Source organism: Neolamprologus multifasciatus, chromosome 12, assembly GCF_963576455.1.
Source record: "Neolamprologus multifasciatus chromosome 12, fNeoMul1.2, whole genome shotgun sequence".
NCBI classification, from domain to species: domain Eukaryota; kingdom Metazoa; phylum Chordata; class Actinopteri; order Cichliformes; family Cichlidae; genus Neolamprologus; species Neolamprologus multifasciatus.
Window position 1 is genome coordinate 6,201,209 of NC_140450.1, and position 20,467 is coordinate 6,221,675.

Consider the following 20,467-nt stretch of genomic DNA (forward strand, 5'->3'; position numbering starts at 1 on the left):
AAACGTGTGACTGTCAGAGCAGCCATGACTGTTAACAAAGACTGGAACATGAGCACAAGAAAAAGGTCGGGTTTTTTTGCATCGCTGTTTGATGATTTTGAATCATGATGTCTTTCAAAATAAAGTTGCATGGATAGAAAAAAAAAGTTCCCCACTGTAGCTACAGTACTTTTATTTTATTGGACTTCCAGAAGAGCTTGTTTCATCAAACACATCTTTCATACTCAATAAAAAATTCGGCTCTAAGTAAGAAACTGAGGACAGCATTTTCATACTGCAGCAACTCGCCAGTTACAAAGTAAGCACATCTTTTAAAGTTTGAAAGTGACAGCATGCACATAAACTGAAATTTTATGTATGTACCAAACTGTGTCCATTGATGACCAGGCCATACTCCCCATTCACCACCTCATCTGTGACCACTTTCACACCTTTATCCATTTCGGGTAAAAACTCTGAATTCTCAGCTGCATCTGGCTTCATGGAGGTTCGAGCATTTCTAGAAAAACAATCAACAGTATATGAAAACCTGTCATAAAACCTGAGATAGTAAAACATGTTTAGTCTAAGATTTCCTCTGACCTCAGTTCCTGCTGGACATCCTCAAGTGAGTTGCCCGAGATGATGAAGACATCATTCATCTCTTCCCGTAGCAAGTTGCACGAGTAACCAATGTTCTCTGCGGTTTCTGCAACACAGACGATCAACATCACCGTGTGTGGACTGGAGTCTGTTCCCCATACGCATTAACTTTCATCTTATTCAAACTTATGTACCTTGCTTGTCACCGGTCAAAACCCAGATTTTGATGTCAGCCTTAGACAGCTGCTCGATAGTCTGAGGCACTCCATCTTGCAACTTGTCCTCTATGGCTGTTGCTCCGAGCAGCTGAACACACACATAATCAGAATGCTGTTCATTTTACCACGCAGTTATGTTTTACAGTATGAGCTGCCTTTATCGTCTTACCAGGAGATCCTTCTCTATCTCCTCATACAACTGGTCCAGTTTGTCCTCTCTATCCTCCAGTGCAGTGTTGGCCTCATGGTGGCGCTGTTTCCACTGGTGAAAGTACTCCTCATCCAGATCCTTGTAAGCAAGAGCCAGAGTCCGCAGCCCATCCCCTGCAAATTCCTGCAGAAATTCCACATGCATATACTTATACGGATGAACGCTGGATACTTGAAGGTACACACACACAATTACACAAACGCACACACAAGCTTAAGGCATTTGCACATATAAACAAAAGTCAAACTCTTGCTCAGTTCAAGATTAGAGGAGCAAAAATGGCAGCGAGAAATTAATCAGATCTTTCCCAAAACTTCCCTAAAAGAACAGACATAGAAGAAGGAGGAATAAAGAAAGGCACTTTGAACAGCTTATTCTGATGTACCTGCACTACAGCTCCGCTGTTGTCCAAATACAAATATTTAAAACAAGGCAAATAAAGTCAAATGAAGCTGTGGTGGATATCTCCCCATTTATGACGACCATGAGAACTGAAATGTATCTTATGTCAAACCCACACAAACAAACCTTTCATAAAGCATGAATTGAAATCTTTTATTTCCTTTCCTGTCAGTAAGATGAAGAACGTACCGACACGTTTATTTAAAAAAAAATACTTTACTTAAAGTATTATGTGAGAGGTTGTGCCTGTTACCTTTACAGCCTTATATTGCTCAAGAATTAATGTTTACTCAACTCCACTTAACAATCCACTAGTTTGAACTGCTGCTTTAAAATGAACTTAAAAACATCTATTATGTTATGTCTCTTTATTCTGTCAGTACTGCCTCAAATTTGGGTCATTAGTGGAGATTGAACCCGATTGTCTTTGCACTCGCTCAGACATTTTGGGTTAGGGTTAGTATTACACAAATTAAGGTTATTACACAAATTATTACACAAATTATTACACAAATTAAGGTTTTTCATCATGATTATCAGAGGTACTTGTATATAAATTCAATACTTTGTTGCTCCAGGGAAGCAAGTTCATCCCAAATGCAAATGCATGTAGGGATGAACTACGTACAAGTGCAGTTGACATAGACTAGCAGAGTCAAATATCTCTCTTTGAAAACACACACACACACACACTACTAACATTAAGATGCTCTGTCGTGACATCCATCAGCTTGCTGCAGGACTGGTGCAGCCTTTCGTAGATGATTGTGTCGGCACCTTTGCAGTAAAGAGACAGCTTGCCCTCTGGACTCCTCACTGCATACAAAAATGTACATACATGAAAACAAACAATGTTTGAGAGCTAAATAGGAAAGCATATACAGATATATGGATACAAATATAGTATATATAAATATACCTATGACTGACATCCTCTTGCGGACATTGTTGAAATCCAGGATGGCCAGGAGTTCATAGTTGCACTGCTTTCCCATTTCCACGATGGAAATACTGTCTGGTGTTCGTGAGCGGAAGACAAAGCCAAAGTTTCTGGCTGCGGTCACCAGAGCCCCCTCATCTGGCGACTGGGCCTGGTAGAAAAGCTCTCCTGGAGAACAAAAAGTTGATATTTAGCAGGGCAAATATGATTATTTAAGTAAAGTTCATAATTCTAGCTGCAGCAAAAAATGCTTTCACGTTGATCATTTTCAAACCAGAGCTTTTCCATTGGGGGACCTCTACAATGAACTACTGAATAAAAAAAAGGACCGGAAAACACACACACTGCCTTTTAACTGCTCACTGAAACATCTGTACCGTCCTCACCTTCTTTCTTCTCCTCGGCCATGACAGTGTGGCAGAGAGCCAGCAGCCTGAAGAAGGCGTGGACCTCTGTGTTCTCCAGCTTCACCGCCTCCACCAGAGAATGGTCGTGGAAGACGAACCGAGAGTCGGCTAACGGATTGAAGGAGAAGTCTACTGTGTCTGTATACTGCAGGAGTAAATGTACAACAAGAAAAAAAGAAGTAAGAAAGAAAGAAGGATGAAACAGAGAGGGAAAGAAATGTAACTGGACCTGCTTAGGCTGATGAGGAGAGGCGAGAGAAGTGCACACTGAGTCTGTTATAAGAACACTAAAATGTGTCGGAAACTTTAACTAATTTAATAATATAATCCTGTGAAATCACTGTAAACCTGGTAAAGAGTTGTTTAACTGTCTAAATATAGAAATTACAGAAAGTAAAGGAGCAGCAGTCTAAAAGGAAAACTGTTCAACATACCAGGGACCAGGAATTCTGTCCAATGTTTCTCTTAACTACACATCCAAAACTTCTATTTCAGGGAAACCAAACTTTACCACTGCATTGGAGACGCCATCTGTCAGTCAGTCATATGGACCAGTAACCTATTTTTATTTATTTAATTTTTAAATCTGCATATGTAAACTCACCTCATTAATTTCTAGTCTTTGGCCTGTGTAGTCATAAACATCTCCTGCAGAGCAGAATAACATTTTTAATCAAACTTTATTACACATGAAGAGAATGTATTGAACAAAGCATCAGCTGACGTAAAAAACATCCAACTTCTCGGAATAAGGAATCTAAAAATGCATTTTTAGAAAGTCTCAGTAGATTCTTGTTTCAGCTTCATTCAACTGAAAAACACTTCATGACTAAAACTCTTACCATAGCATTTGCCGTTAATAGTGCACTTGTTGAAGATCATGATATTCTGGGTGAGTGTTCCAGTTTTGTCACTGAAGATGTATTTGATTTGGCCGAGCTCTTCGTTCAGAGTGGTGGTACGAGCCTCAGCAGGGGTGTCATTGCGGGCGTAGTACATTTTCCTGTCCCAGTCGATGTAGAAGCTGTTCCCCAGACGAATGATCTCCACACTTCAACCAGATATTGAAAAGATGCACGTGTAGTCATTTTTTTTTTTTGCATTCATTTTGTTAAATTCATTGTAAAAAGGTAACACAAGGTAATAAAAGCATCATTTCAAACTTATTACCTCACATAGAGAGAGATGGGCACCACGGTGTTGAGGATGATGACGTAGGACCAGAATGTGAGGAAGGATGAGAAAGCAGGATCGTCCTCCAGCCTTGGCAGGAAGACAGTAAACTGTGAGCCCTCGTTTTTTTCCCAGATGTAGTTTCCTATCGCCAGGACAGAGCACATGAAGGCTAGGAAACCAAAAATCTGCAGAAAGAGTAGAAAGAGGCTTTATTTTGTCATTTAGGAATCTAAAAAAACTGTGTTGGTGTATAAACTTCAGCTACAACTCAGAAACACAAATGTTGTAGAACCGAAACAGAGACAACCAAGATCTGCTTGGAATAAAAAGACGAGTGCGTTTGTGATGATGTCATCTGAGAGGAGTTTCAGATCTAAAAACAAATGGTGGAGAGTCCCAGGTACTGTATGACCCCTACTGGAGGTCATCCTGAGGGTCGTTGACCCACTATTGATCATGCGAGTCGTCACATGAGCCATGGTGTGAAAAAAAGTTGTGGGTCAGTACCATCACCAGGGGTTCAGGGGGAAACCACTACGGGACCTTCCCTGACCTCATCATGTGACGTTGCGCATGTACAAGCTTGTATATAGATTTATAACCATCTCTCATTGCCGGTAATGATAAACTACCAAAAACATGATCATTTTTTATTTTAATCAAAAGTTTGGAGTTACTTTGAAAAGCTCATTTGTTTCCATTTAATAAGTTTAGAATTATCGAACTACCTCAGCACAGATGAAAACTGCTCTGTTGTTTAAAGAAGCATTTGACTAATTAAGCATGTGGAGCATCAGTGTTTGTGGGTAAGATTACCAATTTAAACTGACTGACTTAAAAATAAAAAATGGGGTGATCTTGTTTAACCCTCTCAAGGCAGGCGTTGCCGATTTGCAACAGTTAAAAACTAACAACCTGATTACCCCACATACATAGTTTATGAGTTTTGTTTACTCAGAAGTACCACTGCAGAACTTGGTTGTGCGTTAGCGACAAAAAGTTTAATTTGAGCCTGAGAGGGTTAAGAGGTTAAAGATATTTCATGCATATTTTGCACAAATAAAGGGAACATTTCATACAACCATGTACAGAAATAAATACATTTATGGATGCTTTATTGATTCCACACGGCAAATTGTAGTACTTAATGTAATTTAATTATGCGGTTAAAAAAAGGGCAGACTGTAGTTTAAAGTTTTACATTTTTAAGAATGAGTGGTACTGATTTATCCGACTAAATTAATGGCTTTGTCTTCCTTTGCTGTGATAGTAGCTACTCCATTGCACCTTGAAACCTTAGCAAACTATGCATGTATCCCCTTTACAGTCTCGGATACATCACCGGTTTTCTTGCTTTCTCCTGTTTGCGCTGCTCTACTGCATCAGATCTTTTGATTTTAAATAAATCGTTAGTGTTGGTGAGGAGAATGTCCAATAAAAAATTGTGGCACATTAGCAGAAAGGAAATAGTGCAATGAACTGATTTAACTGTAAACTTCAGTACCTCAGCAGCAGTCAGCTCATTTCTTCACAAATCTCATAAAAAAACAATAAATTATTGATGACCCTGAGATGTGATAAAACAAATGCACTCACAAAGATGACTAAGATATTCATTAGACGGTCTATACTGGTCCTCTTGAACGTGCTCTTCCCACAGTTTTGCATCAGCTTCGTTTCTGGACCTGCAAAAGAGAAATAGAATGATCTGAAGTCACAAGTTTCAAAATTCCCACTACAGTAGTTCCCTATTAATGTGTGTCTGACCTCCAAATACCACCAGTCCAAAGCACCACTCGGTGTTCCTCAGGGTGCAGCCTCGCAGCAGGATTTTCTCATTGTCAAGTGAATATTTCTGACCTGCGAAGCTCAGCACTCCTGTGAAGCGGTCGAGGCGGTTGTTGGGAGGTTCACAGCGGACCTCGCCTTGAGGAAAGGAAAAACACAGCAGGTTTAGATTTAGAAAGAGTATGAGCACTACCAATTTGAAAAATCAAAATACCTCCATAACGTTCACAAATTGTCTTCAGATGAATTAAAGTTAAATGAAGGTTAAAAAAAAAGAAAATACGTGAGCCTAACATGAACTTTTTCTTCACTTTGATCTGCTGATCGTTGGTTCATGGAAGCTAATTCTCAGCTTTATTTCTGGCACTTGCTTAATTTTTGCGCTTTTTTTACTATATAAGACAAGTTCAAGATAAAACCTTGATGAGAATAAAGAAACAGTGTAGAATAACTATAACTGTAATAGTAACTGTTAAATGCCTTGGCTTTATTTAATTTTTTCTCTATCTATTGTTTTGGGCATAACTGGTTTAGAAAAATACCAGCGTTAATAAGCATTAATGGAAAGAGTGGCATTGACTAAATTCATATAAACAACAGAGGTGGGAATCACCATACATCCCACGATACGATATTATCACAATACTTAACGCACGATACGATATTATTGCGATTTTTAAAAAATATTTTATGATATTCAGATTCTGTACATAAAGGTAAACTTTATCAATATTCATTTTATCTAATATCAAAGTCTCACACTCAGTCTTTCTCTCATTTCAGTTTTATTGTTGACAAACTGAACGGTTTGTATTACAGTCTAGTCCAACTTAACTGAACGCAACCATCTGGTACAATTATAGCTATTCTGAACTATGCAATTTATGAAAACTATGCAGCCCCTTCAGCAACTGAAGAATTTGAAAGTAAATTAAAACAAAATATAATTTTACATTAAATAAAAAAGTTTTAAACTTAATTAAAATAAAACATGTCTTAAATTAAAATAAGTAAACTGTCATGTTTATTGCTGCCAAAAAAAAGTTAAACACATTTGGACAGTGAAGGAATGTCAGGATTCAGAAAAAGGATCAACATGCTCTGAAGTCAGAGCACAAAAACCTTTTTTGTAACAAAATATTGATTTCTGCTGTCCCTGTATCGATACATTATTAGCAAACAAAATATCACCATACTACACAGTATCGATTTTTTCCCCCACCCCAATAAACAATGTATTTTGTGTATTCAAAACATGTAAAACTACAAGGAGGCCATAAACAATAAACAACATTTCCAGATTTCTTTACAGAAACTGTGAATGAGGTTTAACTTATTTATTATGTCTTACATTGAGTATTGCAGTGGGTAGACTGCCATTTATTTATTATATAAATAAACCTTTTATGTATACTGTGAGGAATAGCCTTAACAGGGTAAGTCATTTTTATTTATATAGCACATTTACATTTAACATTAAAGTGCATTAAACTGAAAAAATTGTGTGTGTGTGTGTTTACAGTCTCACCGTTAAAATCTGCCAGTTTTTCAATATCATCCCCCAGGTCTCCCGTCACTGGGAGGGCCTGTCTCACCTTCAGGTTAGTCTCTCTGAGGAAGAGAAGCCGAGAAAGTAAAAAAGAGGAAGAAAGAAGACGGCTGCATAAGCGGAAGCGAGAACAGGAGGATGTGGTTAGATGTGAAAAAGGAGGAAAAATAGACGAACCCATCGAGTTCTGCAGTCTCAATGTACACAAGGTTGAGTGGTTCACTGCTGGAGAGCAACAAGAGGTCTGCCTGAAAGAATTTATAAATGGTAAAAATGTGTGTGATCAATGACAGAGGATTTTATTACTCAACTAAAAACTTACGTTAGGTTTACTGACGTCTCTGATTGTTCTTTTGTCTTTTAGAAAACATCAAAATTACAATATAAAAAACTTCCCCTAAACCTAATTTGGTTATGCGTCTGTTCCTTTGAACAGACGTGCTAAAATTTCACTGAGTCAACCCACAAGAACAAAATAAAACATCCAGAGGAAGTCAACAATAAACTGTAACACAATGAAGTACAGTTTATATTCGATGTGTTGGGGAAGAGAAAAACGAACAAATAAGAAGTACTTCCACCCTCTGATGCTTTACTTACTGTAACAAACTGGTTGTTTTCTAGTTTGATGATGTCTCCCACTTGGACATTCATCCATTTCTCGCTCCGTAGCCTGAGAACAGGGAGAGGTTGGTAAGTGTGTGTGCACGGTATCACTTTCCCTTTTCTTTGAAGACGGTCAGGAAACAAAAGCTCTGAGGGCTCACAAATCACCACTGAACACCAAGGTCATCCTAATATTAGTCATTTTCCTTTTGCTGGATGTTCCTGCCAGTTTCCTGTATTATCTCTCTGTGTATTTATCAGCCAATAATAGCCAGAGTTTTTAATAGTTGGCTGGAACTGGATGCTTTGCCAAGTTTCCCATTACATGTTTCTGCTCATGCTGGTGTTTCAGATTCCCACAGCTGACATATTTTTAGGATGATCTCTTTTCTTAATATTTGCAGTAATCTTTAACATGTCAAAACAACGTAAAGGAATAATTTTCACATCAGTTTTTCAAAGATTGTAAATAATTTTCATGTATTTTTTTCCCAGCCAAGCTTTGTTATCATTATATAAACAGTAGAATATTTTTGTTATCAGGGTTTTCTGTGTTCTCTGTATTACTGTAGGTCTTTACCTTACAATAAAAAGCACCTTGAGGCTACTGTTGTTGGGCGTATAGAAATAAAATGGAATTGATCAAGTTAAAGTCTCTGGAACAAATGGAATAAAGTAAAAGACCTTTGATCCTCTTTTGAAGCTCTACATTTCTGATAATGATTTATGTATTGAAAAGGTTTCTTGGATACTAATGGCACTATTGAATTTTTTAAACCATTATTACTATTTATTGTATTAATAAAATGATTATTACAACCCTGTAATCCGCTCTTTTTAATAGTATTCAGCATTTTCCTTTTTCTGATAGGATATACTTCATTTTTCCTCAAAGTTGCAAATATTAAACACAACTTATAAGAAAATAGAGCTTAGCAAATTACAATAAAATATGACAAGAAGAAAATCACTCAGTAATTTACTGATAATTTCCAATTAAACAGAAAAAAGTACACAAAATATAGGAGAGCAAATCTAAATAGAAAAACAGGACAAAATGTAAAACACAATAAATACAGGTACTGAGTTTGGACATTTGTTTCTGAATCTCTTCTTGTAGCAGCACAGCTGCTTCCCCAGTGACTAAACACAGAATAATGAAGGGTACATACGCTTCAGCGAAATAAACTATTATATTACTCCAGTCCTAAAAATGAAGTGATCTTGATTTTGCGTATTTAACAGAAGGCGGCCTTGTGTCAGCAGGAAGTAAACTTTTTCCTGCAGCTGCTTGTGGACTAAACAGTGAGCAAGGCAGCCAGGAGGAAATGAAGACATAAGTTAAAATATTTTTATCCACCACACCTTTCCTAAGTAAAAATACAAATGGGGGCTTTATCTCTTATTTGATTATAACATCATCACATCATGGTATACAGGCCTTGTGATAACATCCCATATGACAATTTTGAGACCTTAAAACAATTAGAATCTCACTTGATGTATAACGTTTAATTGTTCTGATAATAGCCGAGCGCAGTGGATATTTTTGAACCTGTATTTTCCTTTTTGCGCTCCAATATAGCCACAGGAAGCAGCTGCAGGATGGTGGGCAGCACTTGTTTTGTTGTTGCTCTTCTGTCTACTATTTCAAATATGTGAGCTATGCTCTATTTGGGATCTCACAGACACATAAGTGACATTCCACCTTCAGAGCTGAAACATCAAATACTTTGAATCCGTGCATGAGGATATGATTCATAGCACCCACACAAACACACACAAGCACGCACACAAACTTACTTTCTATCAATAAGGACTTGGACCTTTCGGTTGTTAACTCGATTGTCGCTCCTGTGGCGATTCTGGGAAACAGAACAAAATGACAGGACTGAGTCAGAAAAAGTCACAGGAAACTCAAACTGAGTTCACTGATTTGTTCATTTTTTATGACCAAATTTCTCTTTAAAGGTATCGGTCACCAACTAACAGAGTATGCGAGAAGAGATGACAATGCAGTGACTGTACAAAATGAAGAGGGTTAAACCTCAGACTCTTAGGCAAACGTTTACTTCCCTCCATGATGAAACTTCTTTGTCTCGTCTCATAGACTTACTATTTATTTCTGTATGTGAGACAGAGAGTCTGCTACTGAGCTAAAACTGACAGTGGCTTCCCTTCTGAAATTATATTCAAATTACAAGAGGGTTAAATGTGGTTTATTGATTGGAAACATTTACTGTTACTACTTGTTTCAAATATGAATAAGGCCCAGCTCAGATATGGCAAACTCAGTGAAGCTTTGCACAGAGCAGAAACTCTCATCTGTACGACAACACATTAAAGAGATGCTGATCAGGCTGTTGAGGGGAAAATGAAGGTTACAGCCACAATAAAATAAAGTTAATGTTGAACTTGTTCTTTCTGTGTTACAACCTGAAGAGGTTCTGTCTGGATTTTATGTTCTGCTTTCTGGGAAGTCAAAGTCTTTCTTTTTTCACCTTTTACATTCCACCTTGTTATCACCCGACCTTTTTATTCTAATTGTTTGTGAAGAGATCACATCAAGATACTGGCTATACAAAACTGTTAACTTCTGTTGTCAATTCTCTGGCAATTGCTGATGGCTGTTGATGAGTTGAATTTATGACAGTATTTTTTAAACAGAAAAAAAAACTGTCATTAATTGTTCACATATGAGTTGTTGCTAGAAAACCATTTCATCTCCAATTATCTCACATTTCCCTTGTGACCATTCATATGGGTAACAAACACCATCAAACCTGTTGGGCTTGAGCATATATATATATATATATATATATATATATATATATATATATATATATGCAGATATATATATATATATATATATATATATATATATATATATATATATATATATATATATATATATATATATATATCTGCATATATATATATATATATCTGCATATATATATATATATATCTGCATATATATATATATATATCTGCATATATATATATATATATATATATATATATATATATATATATATATATATATATATATATATATATATATATATATATATATATATATATATATTATTAATTTTTTTATTTTTTTTACAATTTCTTGTGTTATTTGGAGTTCCTGTACTTTCTGCCGTTGTCTGATATTTTTTCCTAATGTCTTGATTATCTTGCTTCCTATCTTTAGCTTTTTTGTCTGCATTTGTAACTGTTTGCCCTACCTTTAATTAATTAGTTTGTCTTGTGTTGAGTTATTTTTATTGTTCATTTACATGCCTTTGTCCCTTTGCTTTGTCTGTATATCAGTTTCCCCTCCTCTGCTTGGATTATTTGAACAAGTCTCCCTCAAGTGTCATTCTGTTGGGTCTTTTCCTTTTGTGAAAAATTGAATGGCAATTTAAGGGATTTAATCTCACCAGTATAAAGCAGGAAGATCAAGCAATAATTACTGTTTGCATTACAAACATTACTGTTTGCATTGCAATAATTACTGTTACATTGGGATGTAGCATAACTTTAAAATCATTCTTACAAAGTTTGAAATCTCTGCAGCTGACTTGAAACTAACTTGTAAAACTCTCCTTTTACAACTGCATTCCAAACACCAGCCATAGTTTGCTTTTGCAAGGTCATCTACCTCACCACACTTGGTCACACCTGGAATGCTGAGATCAAATTAACCCTGAACCAAGTGACCCTGTGAAAGTAGCAGACGTTTACCAGTCAGGATCTCTGCTGCTTAACAACAAGACTTCTGTTTCTCTTCCTGGAGCCAGTCTTAATGGTTTGGCATTAAGTCCTTTTCCACTCGCATGCAAACACCGGCACACATGCACATTTGTCTGGTTGACCTTAACTGCTGAAATCATTGTTTTACAAGTGCTTTTTTTTCTGGTTTGCTTCTCACAAATTGATAAAAGAATAAGGAAACATTCGGACAATTAAATAAAAAGCTGTATCCCTTTTGAACTTGCTCATCTCTTGATTAAAAGACTGACTTAAGTGCAGACAGCTGAAGGAAGCTGAAATAATGAAAATGAGTTGGCTATGAGAATGTGAAGTATAAACCTAATCTTTTATCTTTCCCTGCTTGTATATATACAATTTTACAATACAATTTTATTTGTATAGCAGGGGGTACACCAAAGTGCTTCACAGTAAGGAAACTCTCCCTCCTTCAGCGCCTGCAATTAGTCCAAAATGTGGCAGCACGCCTCTTAACCGGCACTGGAAGGCATGAGCACATCACTCCTGTCCTCGCTAACCTACACTGGCTTCCCGTCAAATATCACTTGATTTCAAAATCCTTCTGCTCACTTTTAAAACTCTAAATAACCTGGCCCCTAGCTACTTAACTGATCTCCTTGATCCGTACAACCCAAAGAGAGCACTAAGATCCTCCAGCCAACTGCTCCTAATGCAACCAAGGTCTCGTTTAAAAACCAGAGGTGACCGTGCATTTGCCATCCCTGCCCCTAGACTGTGGAATAATCTCCCAGTCGAAATCCGTACTTCGGAATCAATTCAATGGTTTAAATCCCGTTTAAAAACACACTTGTTTAACTAAGTTTTGAAACAAATTAGTTTGGCTTTTATTTGGCCTGCACTACGCCATGTCAATGCAATTTTAAGTATGATTGTACTATTTGTTCTTTGTTCTGCCCGCGCTGCGGTTTCATTGTGAAGCACTTTGATGAACACTAGTCTTTTAAATGTGCTATGTATATAAACTTTGACTTGACTTTGACTTGAATAAACAGTAAAATGATTACACTGAACAGTAAGCCATTAAAACAAAGTAAAATACAGAAACAAACAAAGGCATTAGTAAGCAGAGATAATCCAGAGAAATGAGTAACGATACAGCAGTTAGTGAGCGGTGAGAATTAGCAAGTCGGAAAAGCCAGGTTGAATAGGTTGAGTTTTCAAGCGTGCTTTAAAGGATTGAATGGAGTCAGAGGCACGAAGGGTAGCAGGCAGAGGTTTGGTGCTACAGAGGCATCACCCCTAGTCTTCAGACGGTGCCTGGGCTGGGCCAGAAGTAACTTAGCAGATGATCGTAAATAACGGCTGGCAGCATAGAGCCTGAGGAGGTCGGTGAGATAGTCAGACGCAAGGTTGTTTAGGCATTTGAAAGTAAGCTGCAGAACTTTAAAATCAATATAAAATTTAATAGGCAGCCAATTTAAATCAGAGACCACTGGAGTGATGGAGGCAAACTTTCTAGTTCCGGTCAGGAGACGAGCCGCAGCATTCTGAACAAGCTGCAATCGTTGGAGGTGAGCGAGTTGGAGTCCAGAGTAGAGAGAGTTACAATAATCATATCTACTCTTCTCTCAGCTTCATTGGCAGCTCCCTCTCCTCACTTCTTCATGCTGCTGCCTTTATTCAACATGTTCTTGAATGTATGTCTTTTAGGCAACAGAAGTGCCTGAATAGAGTGGAGGCCACACAGTATTGTTAAATTTAACCAAATATTAGTTGCTCTAGTCTCACATCAGTACTATCTAATATTACACAGACTATGCACCAGAGAGATGGTAGATTATAGTGTGAAAAAGGTCATTTTCTGGTAGGACAGACAGCCACTACAGCAGTTTTAAAGGACAAGCTTTAAAAAAATCGAGTGAAACACAGATAAATAAGTCGTAGACAATATGTGTATAATGACAATATGTCAGGTATCCTTTTTTTGTTAATGATTGATGCAAAGTCTGAAGTGAAGTGAGGTGGGGTTCTCATTATTCAGTTTCTGAAGGAGATTCTAGTTAAAGTTTGACATGGGGGTGGGGGTGTGGGGGGGGCAACGCATAATGAGTGACTAACAGTTAACATCAGATCCAAAATCCTATTATTAAAAAGACAGCAGCATAAAAGTTGTTACCTGAAGAGGCATTGAGCTTGAGATGGGCTGTTTGATGTTTATATAAATTGATTGAATAGTGAATCCCAATAGTGATGGTTGTATGGTCTTTTGGGTGTTGGGGTACGTGGGGGATGTGTTTGCATCTTCTGACATGCCTGTTTTGCATTTTGCTTAAAAGTTAGGGTGTGCCAAATCTCATCACAGATACGGTAACTTTGCAGATTGCAGTCAACTGAATTCTGTTTTCTTACCCCTCCTTCAAGCTACCTGGCTGCTGTAGAACAAACAACTCTGGCAATATGCCGAGTGTCCAGGTCTATTTACTATTTTATAGAAGAGGCTGTAAAGATTTGTGAATGGAGTCCAACACGAGTGGATGAGTCAGTGAAGCTCACTCCTGTCTTATGACAGTGACAGTGAGGTGAGTTGCTGAGCATTTCGTAAGCTTTATTTTCAGTAAGTGTTGCGCTCAGCCTCTGCTAGCTGCTGTTAGACGGCTTTAGCGAAACTCTCTTTGAAGTGGATCTAACGTTGTTGGACTCAGAGGGAAAGTGTGATTTTTAGGATGCTTCAGTCTAGCATTCGCTGCCAAAAGTTAGCTTATAACCAGCTGTTGTCTTTGTTTAGCCACTCGCTGTTAGCTGTCTGGAGAAGGGAGGGTCGCATGTCTAATCTACTGACAATAAGTAACTGTGACAGTTAGAAATTAATCAATTCTAAGTTTATGAGAATGATTATAACAACTGATAACATATCTGTACTTCAGGTTTAGCAGAGTGCAGAATTTAAAATGTAAACTGGGAATTGGGAAATTTGTATTGCAAACTTAGAAGATTCGGATACAAACGTAAAATTTTTATCAGTTTCTAATTTTTCTGTTAGTAAAATAAAGGACTTGAATTATTTTGGTTGTAGATGTGGGTTTTTTCAGTGCTATCTAGCCTTAAAAAAGCAGAAGACATTTTCAAATGTGCTCACAATATCGTCAGTTGCATCCTTGGCAGCGGTGACCGTCAGCACGAGGATCAGGGGGACGACAGTGGTGAACCAGGACAGCGAGGAAATCTGAGGAATCACCTGAAGAACACAAAACGCAGAGAACAAAAACGTTACTTTATTCCAACCTGAGTTTAAATAAAGAGCCATGGGCGTATGTTTACTTACATAATGAAAAGAAAGGTGTGTATATGAAAAGAGACTCTTACTTTATCAATACAACTTTTTATTAAACAATATTATTGCTATTTTTTTTTTAAAAATTCTGTTTAATTATACAAGTGTGTTGTGTTTGCCGAGTAGTGTTTGAGTTGCCAAAATCTGCTTCCCATTGAAATTTTGTTTCAATAGGAAATCTAAATAAAGCTATTTTCTGTTTTGTGTACTTTGGTGGATTTAGATGCACTTATTAAGAAAAAAACCCCTGATTTTTAGTGTTGTTTATTAATAAATTTAAACTGCAAGTTTAAATTGCAGTTAAACTTGCAGTTTGCAGTGACCATAACAAGTTCCTTTGTTATGGTCACAGTGGTCACTTTAAACTCTGTCGTGTGACGTGACTGTTTAGCACATAATGAGGCAATTTCCTGTTTTTGGATTACTGCACACCCTTAAATATCACTGCAGTGCGAACCGTGGACATACTTTAAGATTCCTTTGATGTTTTAGGAAGTGATTCTGACAGTAAAAGCAAAACTGAACATATATCAAGTTACTGATTAGATGTAAAGAAGTTGTTTCAGGGGTTTTAATTGTTTTGGTTTCCTGGACAAACTGGAGTCTAAGAACAAAATCCTTTTTCGGGAATAAGTCATTACATCACGTCTTTGTGTTATCTGCGGTTCTGTTGATTCGTGCGGCTGAGGATTGTTTCCTGGACTCTGAATTCTTTGCGGAATTATTTTGTTCCCCTTTGTGTGCATCACGCTGTCTCTAGGCGTTTGGTGTTGTTCCCTCTTTCAGTTTCATTTTGGACGTTAGATCCTTATGTGGGTTTCTGCATTTTTAATTCTTTCTGTCTTTCTTTTCCTTCTTTAGTGAAAAATTAAATTCATGTATCCTTCATTGTTTTCTTTGAGAAGTTAAAGATTAAAGTGTCATACACACTCCGTAATTAATGTGTCAGGCAACTAACAGTGAGACAGGTTTGCTTAAAACTCACCTGGAGCACCAGCAGGAACAGGAAGTAAGCGTTAGCGATCCTCTGGAACTGCTCAAACAAGTTGAGAGGTAGGAAGGTGAAGAAGTTGTACTTGGAGGTTTTGATGGCATTTGTCTGTATAAGACAGAAAGAAAAGGAGATGAGACAAAAATTTAAGAATAAAACTGACAGCAGAGTTACTTTTGAGAAATTCTGCAGTTTGTTGAATGAAAGTATTTGTGTCATTTTTTAAGGAAGTGCAAAGTGTTGAAGTAACATTTATTAAAGTTATTAATAGACCTAGGAAGCAAAATTAGCTGTCCCTACTGTGAATTTGATGGTGAACCTTCTGTTTAAATGAGTTGTAGTTGGAGAATAATGGGTGGAGGTGTCGGTTAAACAGCCAGAGCGTTTTGTGAATCAGGTCAGTTTAGGTGGACTGATCTTATAATTGCATCTTGGGCTTTCCCGTACTTGCTATGACATTTCTGCTGCATGGGAGCACGAGACTGAAAGTCTTTTGATGTGGGGGTCTACACAAAGTGCAAATGCAAGTGGTCAGTGTGTGATTTCCACAGAGTGATCTGTGTAGCCCGAGTGCTTGAAATGGCACAGAGGTACACAAAGAGATGAGCTTGACGGACAAATGAAATCAGATATGGCGTGGTTTAAGCTTTTTCTGTGAGGAGTCACATCTTGGAAACTACTGGACAAATAAAGCCTTATAGCCGAAGCATCCGGTCACTGTGTGAAGCTCTTACTCTGTGGACTGCACTTATATAAATCTATAAAACCTTAATGGCTTGCTTTATGGAAATTGGGCTCTAAGTATAAATGGTGATAAGACAGTCAAATGGTAGGTAATCACATTTAAGGCTTTTAAGAAATGTTTGCCTGTGCTTTTGGTCATTTGGAAACTGAATGGCTAAAATTATGTTTGGGTCCAAAGACAGGTAGCATAAAGGAGAGTGAGAGTACAGCTTGAATATTCCTGAACAGATTCTCAGTAACACCGACTAATTTAATAATCAGAGCACTCTGTAATCAGCCTGAGAAAGTAATAAAGTTAGAAAGCACTTGTTCTGAGTGAGACCTTATATCCCTGATGCAGTTCTGTGTCTACTCTGCTCAATAAGACATTTTCCTGTGTTTTATTCAACAAACTAAAAAGTCAAGCCTCTCTGCCATATTTCAACAAACTTCAGTGACACATTGTACCACGGTCGCGACCAGAGATGGGCAGTAACGCGTTACTGTAATCCGATTACTTTTTCAAGTAACGAGTAAAGTAAGGGATTACTATTGCAAAAACGGTAATTAGATTGCCGTTACTTTCCCGTAGGAACGCTGCGTTACTGCATAACTAAAACCGTGATTTTTTTGCGAGAATGTCTCATGACCAGAGATGGGCAGGAACGCGTTACTTGTAATGCGTTACTGTAATCTGATTACTTTTTTCAGGTAACGAGTAATGTAAGGGATTACTATTGCAAAAACGGTAATTAGATTACCGTTACTTTCCCGTAGGAACGCTGCGTTACTGCGTTACTAAAGCCGTGATTTTTTTGCGAGAATGTCTCATGACCAGAGATGGGCAGTAATCAGTAAAGTAACGGGATTACTTTTTTGGGGAAGTAATCGGTAATTAGTTACTGATTACTTTTTTCAAGTAACTTGACCAACACTGCTCATGACAGTGACATAAGGAGTGCCACGTTTGTAACAACAGCTGTGTGCAGATCAACAATGGATCATATATCGAGTGCGGGAGAGAGTATGAGCGTGCAGCGTTTAAAGCGTGGAAGTACTGACCTTACTTTGAGTTTGATTCCATAAAAAGTGACAAAAACATTAGTGTCCGTTGTGCGTGGAAAGAAAACTTCTTTTTACAGCGAAAAAAATCCCCTAAACTTCCAAGCAAGCACCGAGTGCGCAACGACATAATGAGAAATTCACAGAGAAACTCGCGGATTCTTCCACTGACCGCTGCGGCACACCTGCACCAGGGTAAACCTCCGCCTACTCACTCCTGCTTTACAAGTGAAAATAGAGCAACAGGACCGCTAGTCTTTGACTTTATTTATTTTCTGCTGTGTTTTACTTGCATCTATTTGAAAGAGTGAGTGTAAACACAAAAAATATTTTATTTTATGTGCTGGAATGTGCAGAAAATAGGTTTAAATATTAAACAAATTTCTTCCAGTCAGAAAATGTTGCATATAATAAAATTTTTGCTTGATATATAAAGTTAAAACATTAAAACTAATAAAACAAGTTTTAAAAAGAGACTTTTTCATTTAATTACATTTTGTATGATGGATTATGCAGAAAAAGTAGAATTGGGCTGAAAGATCTATCACTTTATCACCTATTCAGGTTGTAAATCGTGTTTTTAAAAAGTAACTAAGTAATTACTTACTTTTGAAAATAAGTAATCAGTAAAGTAACGGGATTACTTTTTTCAAGTAACTTGACCAACACTGGTCGCGACACCAACAGAGAATGTTTGTCATGGATTATCCTGTTACTCTGGGTTTTTACTGAAAAAGCAAGTCCAGCAACATCTGCAAACCAATATGAAACATTATATTGACTTTAAGCACAGTCAGACTTTGTCATTATTGATTAAATTAGTGACTGAAGATGAGATGAAGTCATTACCAAAGGGTAAGACTTTGAGCAAACAGCCAGAAGCGTTTCTATCAAGGTAAAACATATATTAGCATTCACTAATTTGGGTTGTCTTACTATTCAGTTCAGTTAAGGTTTATTTACATCAGGGGTCTCAAACGTTCGGCCCACGTCACCTACTATAAAGAACTATAAAGCAATCTGGCCTTTGAAGTTACATTTTTGTTAGAGAGGATGTGTTTGTTGCTGAGTGCAACGTTAAAATAAGTTCTCTAAAAAGCAGAAAATGATTTATTAGGAAGGCAATATGAGCAGAGAGCAGGAACATGTTGAGGGATTGGCTGTGTTAGTTCAGTGAAAGAGTTGTTTTAAAAAAACTAATGTGTACACTTATGTCTGCATTTTATTTTCTTAAATACGAACAAAATGATAGCAGAATAAACAGATTTGTTTATTTGGTAGTTCAATGAAAGGCTTTGTGTGTTCACGTTTGCAGTTTTTTCTTGTGATACTGTATTTAAAATTTGACAAAAAAAACCCAATCACAACACTATATTTTCAGAAATATATGTGGTCGTTTTCTTCTTTGTTTGGTTGGGGTTTTTTTGTACTACTTGAACACTAAAGTGGCCTCACGTGAGATGACAGTGCCAGAAGAGGCCCCACAGCTCATTTAAGTTTGAGACCCCTGATTTACATGGTGCCAAATCACAACAACAGTCACCTCAAGGTGGTTTATACTGTAAGGTAAAGTCCCTACAGTATTTAGAAGGAAACCTTAACAATCCAACGACCCCCTATGAGCAAGGACTTTGTGACAGTGGGATAAAAAAAAAATCTCCCTTTTAACAGGAAGAAACCTCCAGCAGAACCAGGTTCAGGGAGGGGCGGGGCCATCTGCTGCTACTGGTTGGAGGGTGATGGGAAAGAGAAAAGAAAGAAACGAACTTTCAGAAACAGGACAAAACATAGACTAAGGGAAAGAATGTAATTACATGTTTGCAGTGGTATATACAAACACATGGTGAATGGTTCACTGCTTAATGGTTTCCTACCATGTTTTTGTCTATGTGATTACAGTCATCTGTGATTAAGTAGCAGCACACACACAATAATTTACGTATTAGTAAAAGTGACGTGACTGAGGCTGAAAGCAGAGGTTCTACAGAAAAATAGATAAATAAATAAAATAGAAAAATGCTTTGCCTCACAAACGCTCGAGCTATCCCTGGTAAAAACAGATTCCTTAGCTGCTCAATGGTTATAAACTTTAGTGTATTAAACGATTAATTTTGCAACCTATTTGTGGCATTAACCACTCTCAGCGTTGCTCAATTTATATATTTTTTGTAGATATTTTTAGGTCGTTGTAAAACAATGTCTCACTGATAATTGTGAAAGATGATTCCCCGAAAGTGACTGTACATTTCCTAGGAGCGTCTCTCAGATTAAGTAAAATAACCCATTTAAAAATGTTGAGGTTAATCTGTTTGAACCAAAATACATACACAGGGTTAAATATCTTCAGAGAAGAAGTCTTTGTCTACGGTTTAATCAGATCAGAATCTGTAATGAAACTCCTCCTTAAGTATCACAGGGTTTTTCTAATGGATGTTATGTGACTCTTCTGACGTCCCTACAGATATCTGAAAGAGTGAGGGGCATTTTGTCTGCACCAGGTGGATGTTATCAAGAAGCCCCACCGCCTCGCTGGACTGCAGCTCACGTGTCACACTATCTCTGCATTTCTTCCCTAAGAACAACCACCCACACGCTTGAAAGTTTGTTTTGACTGTAAAATGTACAAGTGCGCAAACAGAGGAAATGACTGTTTATGTCTGTTTTCATTTATTTGCTAATGGCTGTGTCCTCTTTAAGCCGAATGTTAGCATACAGCTAACACACAGCTTCGCGTTAATAACATCTATTTCATTATCTA

At 37.4% G+C, this 20,467-nt stretch overlaps 1 protein-coding gene across 1 annotated transcript in view; it reads right to left on the reverse strand.

Annotated features, from left to right (window-relative positions):
• Window positions 1–20,467, reverse strand: part of LOC146506281 (phospholipid-transporting ATPase ID-like) — a 51,962-nt gene that overhangs the window by 6,644 nt on the left and 24,851 nt on the right. Inside the window, exons 4-21 of the mRNA XM_085180283.1 lie at window positions 15,919–16,032; window positions 14,739–14,837; window positions 9,683–9,744; window positions 7,874–7,946; window positions 7,451–7,521; window positions 7,253–7,335; window positions 5,704–5,862; window positions 5,533–5,621; window positions 3,931–4,121; window positions 3,603–3,811; window positions 3,365–3,408; window positions 2,740–2,905; window positions 2,333–2,521; window positions 2,114–2,229; window positions 970–1,134; window positions 777–888; window positions 583–688; window positions 364–499 (exon numbers count right to left, since the gene is read on the reverse strand). Coding sequence (XP_085036409.1) covers window positions 364–499; window positions 583–688; window positions 777–888; window positions 970–1,134; window positions 2,114–2,229; window positions 2,333–2,521; window positions 2,740–2,905; window positions 3,365–3,408; window positions 3,603–3,811; window positions 3,931–4,121; window positions 5,533–5,621; window positions 5,704–5,862; window positions 7,253–7,335; window positions 7,451–7,521; window positions 7,874–7,946; window positions 9,683–9,744; window positions 14,739–14,837; window positions 15,919–16,032 — 2,184 coding nt within the window. The remainder of the gene's footprint in view (window positions 1–363; window positions 500–582; window positions 689–776; window positions 889–969; window positions 1,135–2,113; window positions 2,230–2,332; window positions 2,522–2,739; window positions 2,906–3,364; window positions 3,409–3,602; window positions 3,812–3,930; window positions 4,122–5,532; window positions 5,622–5,703; window positions 5,863–7,252; window positions 7,336–7,450; window positions 7,522–7,873; window positions 7,947–9,682; window positions 9,745–14,738; window positions 14,838–15,918; window positions 16,033–20,467) is intronic.